A 14,568-nucleotide genomic window follows, 5' to 3' on the forward strand; every position below is an offset into this window, starting at 1 on the left:
GATTTGTTGATACTGATGGAAGTCAAGCAGGCCTTTTTAACATCACTAGGACCTTTTCAATAAACAAAAGAACAGCATTAAGTTATTTTACCTCTTAAATAATTACAACATCAATGAACAGTGAAATGTATACAAGGAACTGCACACTTCATAAAGTCAAAATTGAATGCTGTGGTAACAAAGAGAGAATTCTAGTTATCTGGTATCACTGATGTTATCAAACAATCATGAATAAAACTAACAAAAGGAGTAATAAATAAAAGAAAATGAAGGTGAGCAAGTGAACGGCAGTGAAGCTGGTGAAAGGACTAGAAAACGAGTTATGAGGAGTGGCTGAGGTAATTGTTCATACTGGAGAAGAAGATGCTGAGCTAAATAAAAGGAGCTTGCAGTGAGGTGGGTGTTGGATTTTTTTCAGGTGACAACTGATGGGATACGAGGAAACAGCCTGTGGCCTTGCCAGGTAAATCAAGCAAGGCTTAGATTGAATATTAGGGTTAATTTCTTCATGGGTAGTGTGGTTTGCATTGGAACAGGCTGCCTCGGGAAGTAGTGGAGTCTCCATCCCTGGAGGTATTTAAGAGGTGTGGATATGGCACTAACTGACCTGGTTTAATGATGGGACTCGGTAGGTTGCTGGGCTTGGTGATACTGAAGGTTTCTTCCAACCAAGATAATTCCTTGTTCCTGAGACTAGAAGAGCTGACTTTGCTCAGCCAAACAAAAGGAGACTGATGCTGAAACCTGTCTGCTCTCACAGGACACTCTGAGGAAAGGAGGGATCAGCATGAAATGTGAAGACCTGAATGACGGTGGGCAGAAGAGCAACTTTATATAAACTATCCAGGGGTTAGCTTACACTGAAAATAAAACCCACTAGAACTTGGGGTTCATGGTGAGTATTCTGCTTGGATAAGTGCCAGGGACCACACAGCACAGCTATACCCTGCACCCTGCTGGAGATAAAGTGATTATATAAAATTAAACAGATATCCAGACTGCTGACCTGGAGTGGGTCTTGCTCTGTGCTGACATCTAAACAGCTTCTTGGAGTTATCTGGGGAGTGTTCAACGGCTGAGTCTGAGCACTGGCCAAAAAGCCAGCAGCCAACCTCAAGTGCTCAGGAGTCTTCCCTGGGATGGTTCTTTTGCCTGCTCAGGTGGTTCAAATAGCTTTTCTGGTTTCATGTTGAACTCAAACTGAGATGAAGTAATGCACACATCCATAGCAATGCTTATATAAACTCCTCTGATTAACCGTATTTATTCACCTCAATTCAAAGGAATTTCTGCATAACATCACTGTTCTCAAGTAAGAATGAATTTGTTACTTCCAAACTTCACTGGACATTGAGGATTAGAAAATTTCATAGTAGAAAATTTCATTTTAAAACCTCAATCCCTTTCTATTTGAATTGCATTGAATAGCAACATCTGAGGCTTTAGATTGATTCCAAATGTTTAAATCAAAAACTGTAAAGAAAAACTGGTTATTATTTTGACTGGAATCTTTCTTAGCAACACAGAGAATTCTAAATTGTCACCCATCTGCTAAAAATCTAAAGCATTCCGAAAATTTTGTTTCATTTTGATCACCACCACTTGCATCTATGTAGCACTTTACACCGACACCAAAATTTAGCAGTAAAGCAGAAACAGAGAGTACAAGAGGATAAAGTTAAATTCAAATAAATCCAGAACTTAGTTAACTGTTAATGATGAGGAGAAGCAGCAGCAGCAAAATTCATTATCTACCTATCCACCTTCTAAATGACCTCAATTTAAGTTCACTCACTTTGCCTCGATATCAAATATGAAGTTTTCATTCCAGATGGAGTAGTATGGCTGAAGTGGAATCAGTTTGACTTCAAAAGATGGAAGTTCTGCATGAAAAATAAAACACAAAAACTGTAAGGTCATGATGGCATGTGTTGTGGGAACTCAAATTCCTGGTATGTTGCAACGCTCCCTAAAAAGGATGGAGCTGTGTTAGTCTTTTATTTTGGATCATAACTCTGAAGCAAATCTCCTGATTATCTTCTCTTACTCTGCTTTGCTTCACCTAGTGAAGCAGTCTAGGAACACACAAAATGGATTTATCCAATGGCAATAAGCCAGAAGATGATCTACAACCACTATTGTGCATTCAATGCCCTGGACTAGAAGTAGTCTGAAGGAAACCCACACTGAAATGCATTTATTGTAGACAAGAGATCCTCAGCATCAACTGTATCACTCTGTAAGGTGCCCCTATAAAGCTATATTAGTATTAATTGTGGATGCAATCATTTATCTGTTCCTGGCTGTAGACATTTGCAGGGGATGCAGTAATATCCACTTGTCTGTTACTAGTTATCCACTACGTACCCACTAGCTAAAGAAAAAGACATGGATTTCTGAATCTGGGATTTTAATATAAACCTAAGGGATTTTTTTTTTTTTTTTTTTTAAGAAGAAATATCATACAAAAATTTTGAAGGTAGCATAATTTTAGCACACATAAATCAAGTAATTTATTCCTTCAAATTGTGGGATTTCTACGCTTTTACATGGTGCCCTTATTTTCCTTATAGAAAGCTTTTCTGAGTACGGTGACAACTCTAATGAACTTCCAAACAGCATTCTACTGTGAGAGAATAGTTGATTTTAACAGCATACTTCTATTTTATTTTCTACAAAATGATCATTTGGAAATAAAATTGAAGTTGATTTTTAAAAATTAAGTTGGTATTTTATTCTGCCTTTTTAAAATTTGTTTGCTTCTTTGTTTACTGAATATAAATAGAGGACACAAAGAATTCTCATTCCATACAAAAGACATAGCAATGAGAAACAGAAATGTTGTGAATTGTGTATCTAGTAAGTAGTATTTAGTTACAGCCAGATTTAATCACTGCAGTATATCTTTAATTCAGTAGCGATGACCTCCTATGTATATTTCAAATTAAGTATTTTCATACCGTATCTTTTAACTTCAAATTCAGCTGAAGCATTCGACATTTCATACTGTTGAAACCAGGCTCTGATTTTCCAAGTTCCAGGCCTAAAGTTCAGATTTAGTAGAAAATAATTAGTTAAGATTCCTCCGATATGTTGTGATGCTAAAGTATTTAAGTTACTGCTAAATACTAGTTTTGTCCTTTTTATGATTCAATGTAAAATCTATTTATTAATGGATTTCTCATTTACTGTAGGAGCTAGAAAAGTACTTCCCAATTTTCTAGGTAACGCTCCATCAGACTTCTATGAGGAGCTGCAAGATAGTATATTTGCAAGCTGCGTGTAATATGCATTGCTTCTGATAAACCTACAGAAACAGGCATTTCATGGTAATAACCTATACCTCATCTTCACTGTGTTAAAATCAGGATAGCACACAAAAAAACACACATTGAACAGTAAGTAAGTAAAAGCTCAAGTCCATTTCAAATCACTTTATAAATTAAATCCTTATGGAAGTGCTCTCCTGGATATAGTCATTTTCATATCATATCATAGAATCAGAGAATGGCCTGGGTTGAAAAGGACCACAATGCTCATCTAGTTTCAATCCCCCTGCTATGTGCAGGGTCATCAACCACCAGACCAGGCTGCCCAGAGCCACATCCAGCCTGGCCTTGAATGCCTCCTTGGGCAACTTGTTCCCATCACCACTCTGGGTGAAAAACTTCCTCCTAATATCTAACCTAAACCTCCCCTGTCTCAGTTTAAAACCATTCCCCCTTGTCCTATCACTACCCACCCTCGTAAACAGCTGTTCCCCCTCCTGTTTATATGCTCCCTTCAAATATCGGAAGGCCATGATAAGATCTCCCCAAACATTCTCTTCTCCAACCTAAACAAGCCCAGTTCCCTCAACCTTTCTTCATATGATTGAGGCAGATGGTTAAGCATTTGCTCAATTGTTTCTAATAAAGAGAATAAAGAATAAAGGTTTCTAAACATACTGTATTAATACAAATTGAAGATGAAGGGCCTAAAGGAAAGCTAAGGAAGAAGACATTTGGACATCTGAACAGTTTTAATGCACAGGGCATTGTTACATACTCGGCAATGTCAGGTATATCAAAATTTTCACTGAACACTGCTTTTATTTTCCGTTCCGACTTCATAACCACCATTCCTTTTGAATTCTGTTGAGAGAGTGAAAACAAGCAAACGTAAACCAGATACTAAAAAAGAAACTCATGGTCATATACTGATCCTAAGGAAGACGTGCTATTTTCTGACCTTAATTTTCATGCTTTTCCCCTCCCTCCATGCACCAACAATGAATTATATCTCACAGTATGTAAATAGTGATGAGGAAAAGAGAGGAGCTATCGCCATGGCTTTACTCTTGGACTATTTGTGAAAGACTTCCATAATGCCTGTGCTGAAGAAGCACCCATTAAAAGTATTTGTATACTCACAAGCACAGCAACTGTAACTGTATCTTCTGATGGCCTCATAGCATTGTCCAGAATGAAGATCCTGTATCTTACTGGTTAATGGAAGAAGAAAATGTGTTCACGTACTTATTGCTTTTCTATATAGTAATTACTGTAGTCATAGAAATTTAGGTTGTTAAAAACTATAGATCACCAGCTCAAACGGTTAACATATCACTGGCAAGTCTACCAGTGATTTTGTCCTTAAACCTCACACCTGTGTATCTTTTAAATACCTCCAGGGATGGTGACTCAACTGCTGGGCTGCCTGTTCCAATGCTTCACAACCCTTTCAGTGAATAAACAATTCCTAACATCCAATCTAAGCCTCCTCTGGTGCAACTTGAGGCTATTTCCTCTTGTTCTATTGATTGTTGGTTGGCTACCAGTATGTATCTGAGTTTAGGATAAAATACTTCTTTTCAAAAAATAGAAGTGTAAGAAAAAAAAAGAAGAAGAAGAATTACAGTCTTCCATATTTTGAATTTTACATTACTTCATACCATTTTGAAGCCACTTCTGAAAACTATTTAGAGAGCTTCATCCATCTACTATTCCTTTTGCTGCCAAGGTCTACAGTAACACTTAAGAATTTGTTTTTACCTCCCTCACTTGCTAGTTACATAAACTATTAAAAAACAAAACTGTTGTGATCTTGAAGTGCAAAGATGCTTTGTGCTGACATTGCAAACAGAAGGAATACTTCTAACATTTTTTTCTCTTCTCAGAAAGAGAAATTTTCTGAGCAAGAAAGATTTTTGGAGGGGCTCCCATTGTAAGAAGAAAAAGACTTTCTGGCTCCTCTGTCATTTCCATGTGCTTGTTCTAATATGCAGTGCAGACCCCGCAAAAGCCCTGGCAGCAGAACACAAATGTAAAATCTGGACTGGTTTGTATATATGGAGATAGCTGTGGGAAAAGACAAGGAATTACATTATATAAGATCAAGTCATTATTACTTTTTTAAACCATGCCCATGTAACATGTATATTCAACATCCGAAGTGCAGCATTTGTATGTTAACCTTTAGAATTTGGTGTATATATAGGCTTGTCTGTCTGAATGAAAATGTAGCCCTTCTTGGATGACAGGAGGATGTGGATTTTTTGAACAGCCTTCTTATGAAGCTCCCTGCTTTCAGTGACAAGCAGAACTTGTGGATTTTTACTCTTCTTGAATGTATCCTGCTGCAGATTTCCTGGCTTGACCTGAAGATAATGAAAGAAACAGACACAAACCTGGTAATCTTGGAATTACATGGCTGATGGCCAAAGTTAGCTGAAGTATCATTCAACAGAAGTTACTCAATTGTGTCTTACTGAGTGACTATTTCTTTGTAAGTAGAATTAATATCTATTCCTCCCTTTTCTGTCCAATGTGAATAACATAAGCCCAATGACTTTTCTTCTGTCTACATGCATGTTTAATTCCAGCTACCATATCATTCTCATATCATAGAAACATAGAATGGCCTGGGTTGAAAAGGACCACAATGATCATCTAGTTTCAACCCCCTGCTATGTGCAGGGTCACCAACCACCAGACCAGGCTGCCCAGAGCCACATCCAGCCTGGCCTTGAATGCCTCCAGGGATGGGGCATCCACAGCCTCCTTGGGCAACCTGTTCCAGTGCATCACCAGTCTCTGTGTGAAGAACTTCCTCCTAATATCTAACCTAAACCTCCCCTGTTTGGAGAGGTGCTCCAGTCCTCAGAGTATCTTTGTGGCCCTCCTCTGGACCCTCTCCAAGAGCTCCACATCCTTCCTGTTCTGGGGGCCCCAGATTTTGGGTATGTTTCTTTGCTTAAATCTTGTACATGAGGTCAGAACTTCAGCTCATGTAGTTTGATACATTTCTAAACATCCTGACAATTTCTCATCGCTCAGTGTGGCCTAGGCAAGCCAAAAGGTTGGATACCCATGGCTTTGCAAGTAAACAGAACTAAACTGACTATTGCTGTATGTTGTTTCCAACCAAATAGTGCCAATCAGTACTACTGAACTGAATGTTAAGAATTGTGTCAAAGAATTGTGTCTGAAGCAAATGTTGTAAGGCAGAATTAATCAACAGTCTTCAGAAAAATTACATTCTTTGGAATGAGAGACTGCATATTTTTCGAGGACTCCCCTGCTTCCTATGATGGCCAAGGAAATGATAAAGCCATGAAAACAGTTGAAGGATTACACTACTATACTTCCAGGAGGAAAAGCAAATCCCTCAGATGAAAAAAATAAATCAATAAGAAAAACTCAACCCTTCAAATGCCATAGATTTCTAGAAGAATGACAAAAAAAAAAAAAAAAAAGTTTAAAAATTTAATTTCATCACTCTGATCACAAAATCTTTCATCACCATCAAAACCTTGTGCCTGATGATTAGGTACAGAAGAGCAAAAGCCATCACTTTATTAGCTTTTTGGATTAGCAGTGTTACCACTACTGATATTGATGTTTTCTCGTTTCACTCTAGAAATCAATGTTATCTCTGTTCCAATGCATTTTTAGAACACATTATGATTTATACCCAGGATAAGCATTTACGTCGCTATGATGGCAGACTTACCATTATTTTCTTTATCTCTTGGTAGTTGTTCCCTTGGTTAAGGTTAAAGTTGATCCTATCTGATAAAAGCCGATTTTTCACCTCATCTTTGAAATAGGCAGTAACATGAACTGGGCTCTTTGCTCCGTGAACTTGAACGGTTACTGTCTCCTGTGCACCCAAATGAACCACATTTGGGGCAGTGATGAGAAATCTAAAATAACATAGGTATAGATTGACCAATATGTAGACTTTTTTTGAATAACACAAGATGCAAAAAACCAATATGACTGTTAAAGAAAACAGGCTTGTCAGTCCCAATATCACAAAATAGTTGAGGTTAAAAGAGCCTTGCGGAGGTCACCTAGTTTAGTTTGAGTATATATTAAAAGAAGGCAGATACTCTCTGATTGATCCCCGAATTCTGTATTATACAAATTAGGTCCTACAAAAGATCAACCCCTACCGACAGGAGAGAAAAAAACACCTGCAATATGTGGTAATATATCTGATATCACGAATTCACGAATCTTCATGTAGAATCATAGAATATCATGAGTTGGAAGAGACCCACAAGGATCATTGAGTCCAACTCCTGCCTCCACACAGCACCACCCAAAAATCAGACCATATGTCTGAGAGCATTGTTCAAATATTCCTTGAACTCCTTCCTGTGGAGCCTGTTCCATGCCCACCGCCCTGTGCTGCAGACCCTTTCCCTCAACCCCAGCTCCCCTCCCCTGACACAGCTCCATGCTGTTCCCTCAGGCTCTGTTGCTGTCACAGACAGCAGAGCTCAGCGCTGCCCTTCTCTTTCAAGGCCAAACGCGTTTCCTACTTTCTGTTTCAAAGGCTTTGTCATAAATGAAAAGTTAATAATAATATATACTTACGAAGGTTCTTGCTGTGTACTGGCTAGCAGCAAGCAAAAGCTTGTCAAAAATACCAGTCTTTCCATGGTAAAACTACAGAATCTGCAAAACAGAAATACCAAAAGCCCACTGTCAGTCTACCCTTGGCTTGCAAATTGAAAGTATTGGCCAATGGCATATTGCAGCTAAGTACATTATTCATCTTGGTTATTTATTAATAAGTTTCAAAACTGTACAACCAATAATGATGGACATGTTAACAGTGCACAAATTGATAGCCTGGGGAGAGACACTCTGGACTAGGCCAGAGTTTTACATTTGATTATTCATTCGTTCTCTTCCCACCCTCAGTATGTACACCTTACAGTAACTAAACATTATGTAAAGGGAGAAGTTTTCAGAAATGCTACAAACTCAAACCCAAAATCAAACAAGGCTAAAGGAATGGTTGCAAGGCAATAATAAATGAAGACAAATGATTCCTTCTCTACGTTATTGTTTAACTCCAGGCATTTCTGTAGTCCAGCAAAGAATTGAGGGGGCTCCTTCTGGTTAGATAGCACAAAAGGAACTATAGTGGAAATCTGTACATCTTAGTTCCATCTGTTGTGTTAATCCCAACTTAAATGGGATTAAAATGGATGTCACTAAGCTAGTCAGTCCAATTTTCCTTTGTAGTCAGGATTGAGGGTTTTTTCAAAGTGTAATTAGTCTCTTCTTAGCATAAGCATGTAAAATGGCACATCAGCTGAAGGCATTTTAGACAGCACAAAAGACATATTATGTCTCAGAGTGTGGAATACTCAAAAACAGAAGAAAAACATGCCTGAATCATAACCGCTTGTGCAGGAATCTGTTTTGATAAAAGACAAAAGAAGAAACTGAAACTTTCCCCATGTCTCATTCTTGCATGCCTAGAGATTGTTGTTTCCCAAACACAATTTTGTTGACTCAGAAACATGGAAAAATGCCCATCTGATCTGCAGGCAGCTGAAATCCCAGAAACAATCACATGGTTCCCCACAAGGTCTGGAGTTAAGCTGCCCTTTAGCATTCCACATTTAAGCTGGTATCTTTAATTTTTAGCAATAGATGCCCTAAGGCAGCACACCTCTATTTTTAAGGGAAATTCACACTCACTGGAGGCTCACAGTCATGTTGTGCTGTGAGGGTGAAGGGACCCTCACCTTGCCCCATCTTTTGCCTAGGAGAACTTGCCTTGCTCTTCAAACATAAGAAGCTCCTCAAGTCCACATTTTCCATCGTGAGCAAGACAAGGAGGTAGGGGAAGAGAACAAGCTGTATGATGTCAACAGATCAGTTCACTATATCACACCAAGTATTTCAGAAGCATGGTAGTTCCATCTGAATCAAACACAAATGGATGACAATTACCTTCTGTCCAGTGATGGTCATAGAAAGTACCAGTGGCTGTAGCAAGAAGTGTATTTCTGGCTTACATTTAACATAAGCAGATGGTATGACAACAGACTGAAATTCAGCCCATGCAAGCATTGCCTTGGAAACAAAAACTATTGCTTTTAGACAATTCAAGCTGATAAGTATTTACTTATGGTTTGGACAGGTAAATTATTCCATTTCAGATTAATGCTTTAAGCTTTGGTTCTTGAAACAAGTTATGAGATCAGTGCAAGAGCACAGTGACAGAGGTAAAAGTACGTTAGTGGGGGATAGGAATTCTCCCACAGTTCAGAGAGATAGCAATTGTTATGCTCATCAAAAATAAGTAAACGTATAAATAACACAAAAGAGAAAAATTTAGCTTGTGATAACGCTAATGACTAGACTACTAGTACATTCTCTTTATTACTTCTACAGGTTTAGCATGGTCATACAGCTGTTGATTCAGGGAGGTCTTTTGGCCAAGTGCATCAAGGATTCCCTTATTGTCAACAGTGTCCCAGAGTGCTGAAAAAAAAAAGGAGGCATATCATCTCCATAGGATTTACTCTTGAGGAACAGAACAAAGGTAATTCGACAGGGAATAAATACGGCAAGGCAAATACATGACTCTGTCACCACTGAGAGCTAAGGCTTGGATCGGAGCTTTTATAAGAAGAAAAGAAAATTCTTTAATTCATCTTGCTACTCTAAAGGGACTCAGTCCTCATCATGCCAATGAAATTATGTATAAAATAATGCTATGTTAGAAATGTTATGAGTTATCAGACTTTCTGACCACTTTCTAGGAGCTTTCTACCTGACTCATGTTTGCAGGGAGACTTAATGCACGTTGTTTGTAGGAGACTCAATGCACATGTTATTCATAGGGCATTGGTTAGGACAGCCAAATTTTGGCACTGTTGGAGTGATAACTAAGAAGCTCCAGAAAAGGGCCTATCAGCCTTTGATGGTTCTCAGAATAAAGTTAGGAAATGTGCAAATACACCATTTATAAGGCTGAGATAACACTCGCTGCTGTCTTGTGATGCTGAAAAGATGATTAGACGGAAGCCTGTCTAAGGTTTTGCTCCACATTTCCTTCAGTTTCTTTATTTCTACCAAAATGTTGCCTTGTTAGCAACATTGTAATGACATTTACTAGGGTCAACTGAATAGCATCCCAGTATTGAAAATAGGAAAAAAATCAGCCAGGCCAGTAAGTGTTGCAATATCTTTGTCTTAATGTCATTTAGTAGTTGGCTTAATTGAGCTATCTTACAGTGGAAAAACAGGATTTACGTCCTAGATTAAAAAGAAGAAAAAGAAAAAAGTCAGAAGATATGGATTAGGGTGAGGAAGATTTGCTTACAGCCATCTGAGTTAGCAATCCTGAAGAAATTAGAGGAAAAAGAGAAAATTTATTTCTGCAGCCCAGAAGTCCACCGTGAGCTCTCCAGATGCTCTTCTGGCTTCCACTCTGATCTTTGCTGTCAGGCAACAGTGAGAAGATATGGAAAGATACCCAAGTGTCCTCAGGGCCCAAACTTAAGCCCTCTGGGAGATGTTTACAAGATATCATAAGTGGGAACTGCTCAGACAAAGTTATCTTCACTTTGCTTTCCTTCCCCACCCTCTCATTCCCACTGCAGTTGCGCATTGCTAAATCTGATTCAGCTCTGTGCCAAAATCACACAATTTCCTCTGAGGGCTCTGGCATACCAGACTCAAGCAAACTGATGAAGAGGAGCAGAGATTTCCACCACAGAGAGCATCTGTGCTGAGGAAAAAGGCGAGTTCTGTGGAAAAATTCTCTTGGGAACAGAGCTCTTGGTCTTCTTACAGAATAGAAGAGGTTTGCTAAGAACTGCCTGGCAAAGTAAACAATTCTCACTGTTACATGATGAAGAGAAGACGATGGGAGAAGTTAGCTAAAAGCTGCAGAAGTTGAGTAGGAGCATGATATGGCTCCTTGCCATATGTGGTCAGAAGTAATGTAAGCACTGAATAGCCTCAGTCACAAGAACAGGACACAGAATGAGTGTGAGCGAATCCTTATTTTTGTTCAAGACAAATAACAAAATGAGACAATAAAAAAATTAACATCTTCAAGCTGCGTGGCTTTTCCTTGTGAAAAACACAAGGATATCTCCTAGGTGAAACAACACCAGGTGCAGAAGTCTGTAAGATGACCAGCAGAGATGTGTCACCTCTGAAGTCAAAGGAACTGTGCATTCACACCAAAATCTCACTGAAGTTCTTGTCTCTGTCAGAGATTTCATTGTCTGGGCTGGCTTGTTTGTCAGCAGAGAGAGGTCTGTTTGTACAGCTATACAAACAGCTCTTTGCTTTGGTGGCTGCAGTTATGCTCTGCCGCATGTGAACTCATGCAGAGACATTTTCATGGATCGCTTTTAAAGGGGACTTTGTAAAATCTATTCATTTTGATTTCACTTTTTAAATTGGATTTGCACACTTTTTTCTCCCTTGTATGACTATCATCAAAGTCATTTTTGTTTTGCTCCAAAATAGAAACTGCTATAAGCTGCTACAATTTAATAGGGATTTTATCACTCTCTAACACTTGAGAGCAAGAACAGTCTCACAATTATTTATACAACTAGCCTTAAAATTATTTTTGTTTTATTTATACTTTCAGGAGTTTGTATAAGATGATCATTTTACTGCTTCTCTTGTGCCATAGATTCTTCAGATTGCCTGGGATTGTAGTTACCACATGCATATATATAACAGAGGGTGATAAAATTAAAACCTCTCATTGAAAGCCTACACATGCTTGTAAGAGAGAACACATGAAAGCCGTCCTAAAATAGCTTTCATGCCTGCCCTTTCTCTTAAGGCAAAGTCCTTTTATATTTACTCATTGGGAACGTTATTGATTCTCCAGCTGACCCAGAGTTCAATACAACAGTCTGGGGTTGAGATATATGCAGCAAGAAGAGACTAGCCAGCCTTAACTTGGGGAGGTGGACTTGCTCTCCTTTCAGTGAGTTTGTCTGAACTTTGTAGGTTTCCACAATGTTGTGACTGCTAGCAGTAGGTTTGTTCTTTGGCTCTAAGTTCTTCCAAAACTCCTTTTCCTCCTTACTCTGCTAAAATACTAATGAGACCAATCTCTTTTTTCAGTTCCCTCCTGTCCTCTTTCACCTCTGTGGGGCAAAAAGGTACAAAGGATAATTTCACATTTCACAAATCAGCACCGCAGAGATATCCTCTTTGCTGCATTACGGGGAATTGTGACAAACACAAAAGGCAACATTTCACTTCTGACAATACAGAAAATTAGATTTGGAAATCCTTTTTCAACAGCAGACCATGAAGTGCGCATCTAATTCGTGAAGTTCCTCTTAACAGCAGCGTAACTTCTTAACTGCAGTGTAAATTGAAATCATTTTTTTTCCTTTACCAGAATGTAAGTCATGAATTAAAATGTTAATAGAGGCTCCAGTTGCTTTTGCCATAAAAAAATGACCTTTTTCTGTCTATACTTTCTTAAATGTTCTCCAGTTAAACTCTCCTACATATATATATGCACTCTCTTTGGAAGAGGAAAGCTAATATGCAAGAAATTTCTCTTCTTATTAAGGAGTCAAGATTTTTGGGAAGGTTAAACAAAAGACCTTGGTTATTTTCTTAAGGGTTCTTCCTTCATTTTCCCAGTGGATACACTCAGTTATCTAATTTTCTTAAGGATATATCAAAACAAGACAAAACAAACAAAAAACCCTATTTCTTGGTGTTTAATATGTTGCAAAGGTAGCCTATGTAAGACCTAATGGTTTTGGGGCTTGTTTGGTCAAATGATAGTTGCATTATACTACTGATGTTATAACACCACCACAATGATGTGCTGGTTTTTGATCAGCTACTATTGTCAGGATCTTAGAGATTTTCACACACACCTTAACCTCAACTACTTTTTTCATTCTTCTGGACTCATTAATATAGTTAATAACCTGAAATGTCTCCTGAGGATTCTTTTCTTTCTCTTCTTCTTGTGAGCAATATGTAAGAATAATGAAAAACAAAAATAACAACAACAAAATCAACAAACAAACAGACAAAACCAGTCTTGAATGTATCAGAGTAAAAAACTAAAATTTTAACTAGCCAAGAAAAATAAGAATAAAACTTCCACATCCAGTTTTGAAGGTTTGGAGCAAAGCATGGAACCAAAGAAAGCCAACCTTTTAAGAAGGCAGAATTTAGAGATCTAATTTAAAAATATTACTGATCCTCATTCCTTGCAGTTCCCAACTTACTGTTAAATGGAGATACTCTAATATTAGTTTCAGAAAATTTCATTATTGTGTTTAAACTGTTTCAAAACAAAAGGAGGAAAAAAACATAGAACATCCTCAACTACAGCTGGACGTATGCCTGTCTTTCCCAAGCAGCTTTTCTTCATTTGCTCTGATCTGCTGGTTAAATCTAAGGCAGTCTGTTCATGTGACCCTGAGAAACACGATGAACAAGAGTTTCTTGTCTCAGGCCTGGGAGAAGACTTGCCCACCTCCATTGCACATGAATCATCTCAGGTCAACTCCAGTGATCAGAAGCTGTCCTGCTTATTTTGATCCCTTGGTTTTAATGTTCAAAGATGAAATTCAAAGAGAAAGGGGGGTGTGAGTGTCAGGAAAGCTTAGCCATTGTTGTAAATGAGAAACCTGCTCAGCTATAACACATTTCATTGTCAGGAGTTGTGGTACCTCCCTGGGGCATGGGCAAACCATCTGCTGTCTTGTTATAGCAAAATAAAACCAGAATGATTTCTGTAGCTGCTCGAAGGGATAGTAATGGGCAATGTGTGATGATCTCTTCTTTTTGCAGAGATTTACCATGGAGCTCTGACCCCGTGCAGCCATCATCTTTTTAGGCAGCCACATGGATGAATCATATGCTTCTTGATATTTTCAGATGTAGGTACCATACTAGCCTGAGCACAAGCATCATGGCAGACATCTTCCCTCTTGCTAACCCAGTTTTGAGAAAGCTCCTTCCAGCAAAACGATACAGAAGAGACAACTCAGCTGCCCTTTCAGTGGCTTAGGTGCAGAGGGGAATGCTGATGTCTTTAGAAGGGGACTACTGGGTTATCACCAAGGCACTCCTGATGGCAGTTAGGATAGACATACCCTACCCACATCACGTAGGTTATACATTGTACTTATAGAAAAATCATAGAATGGCTCAGATTGGAAGGGACCTTAAAGATCATCTAGTGCAAACTTGCCTGTTTTTCTTAAAAGAACTTCACAGACTTTTAACATTACAACACTAAATGCAGAATTCCCCCTCTTTC

General features: G+C 38.5%; 1 protein-coding gene across 4 annotated transcripts in view; it reads right to left on the reverse strand.

Annotated features, from left to right (window-relative positions):
• LOC125688048 (complement C4-like) overlaps positions 1 to 14,568 on the reverse strand; it is a 52,609-nt gene that overhangs the window by 33,937 nt on the left and 4,104 nt on the right. For 2 of the 4 annotated variants that reach the window (XM_048933534.1, XM_048933537.1), the window contains exons 1-7: positions 7,866 to 8,006; positions 6,994 to 7,186; positions 5,455 to 5,638; positions 4,413 to 4,483; positions 4,048 to 4,133; positions 2,961 to 3,043; positions 1,796 to 1,883 (exon numbers count right to left, since the gene is read on the reverse strand). In XM_048933534.1, coding sequence (XP_048789491.1) covers positions 1,796 to 1,883; positions 2,961 to 3,043; positions 4,048 to 4,133; positions 4,413 to 4,483; positions 5,455 to 5,638; positions 6,994 to 7,186; positions 7,866 to 7,930 — 770 coding nt within the window. In that variant the 5' untranslated portion in view covers positions 7,931 to 8,006. Of the gene's footprint in view, positions 1 to 1,795; positions 1,884 to 2,960; positions 3,044 to 4,047; positions 4,134 to 4,412; positions 4,484 to 5,454; positions 5,639 to 6,993; positions 7,187 to 7,865; positions 8,007 to 9,062; positions 9,210 to 14,568 lie in introns of those variants that run through there. The other 2 variants (XM_048933536.1, XM_048933535.1) reach the window with 2 other exon arrangements.

The sequence above is a fragment of the Lagopus muta genome, chromosome 1, assembly GCF_023343835.1.
Source record: "Lagopus muta isolate bLagMut1 chromosome 1, bLagMut1 primary, whole genome shotgun sequence".
NCBI lineage: Eukaryota > Metazoa > Chordata > Aves > Galliformes > Phasianidae > Lagopus > Lagopus muta.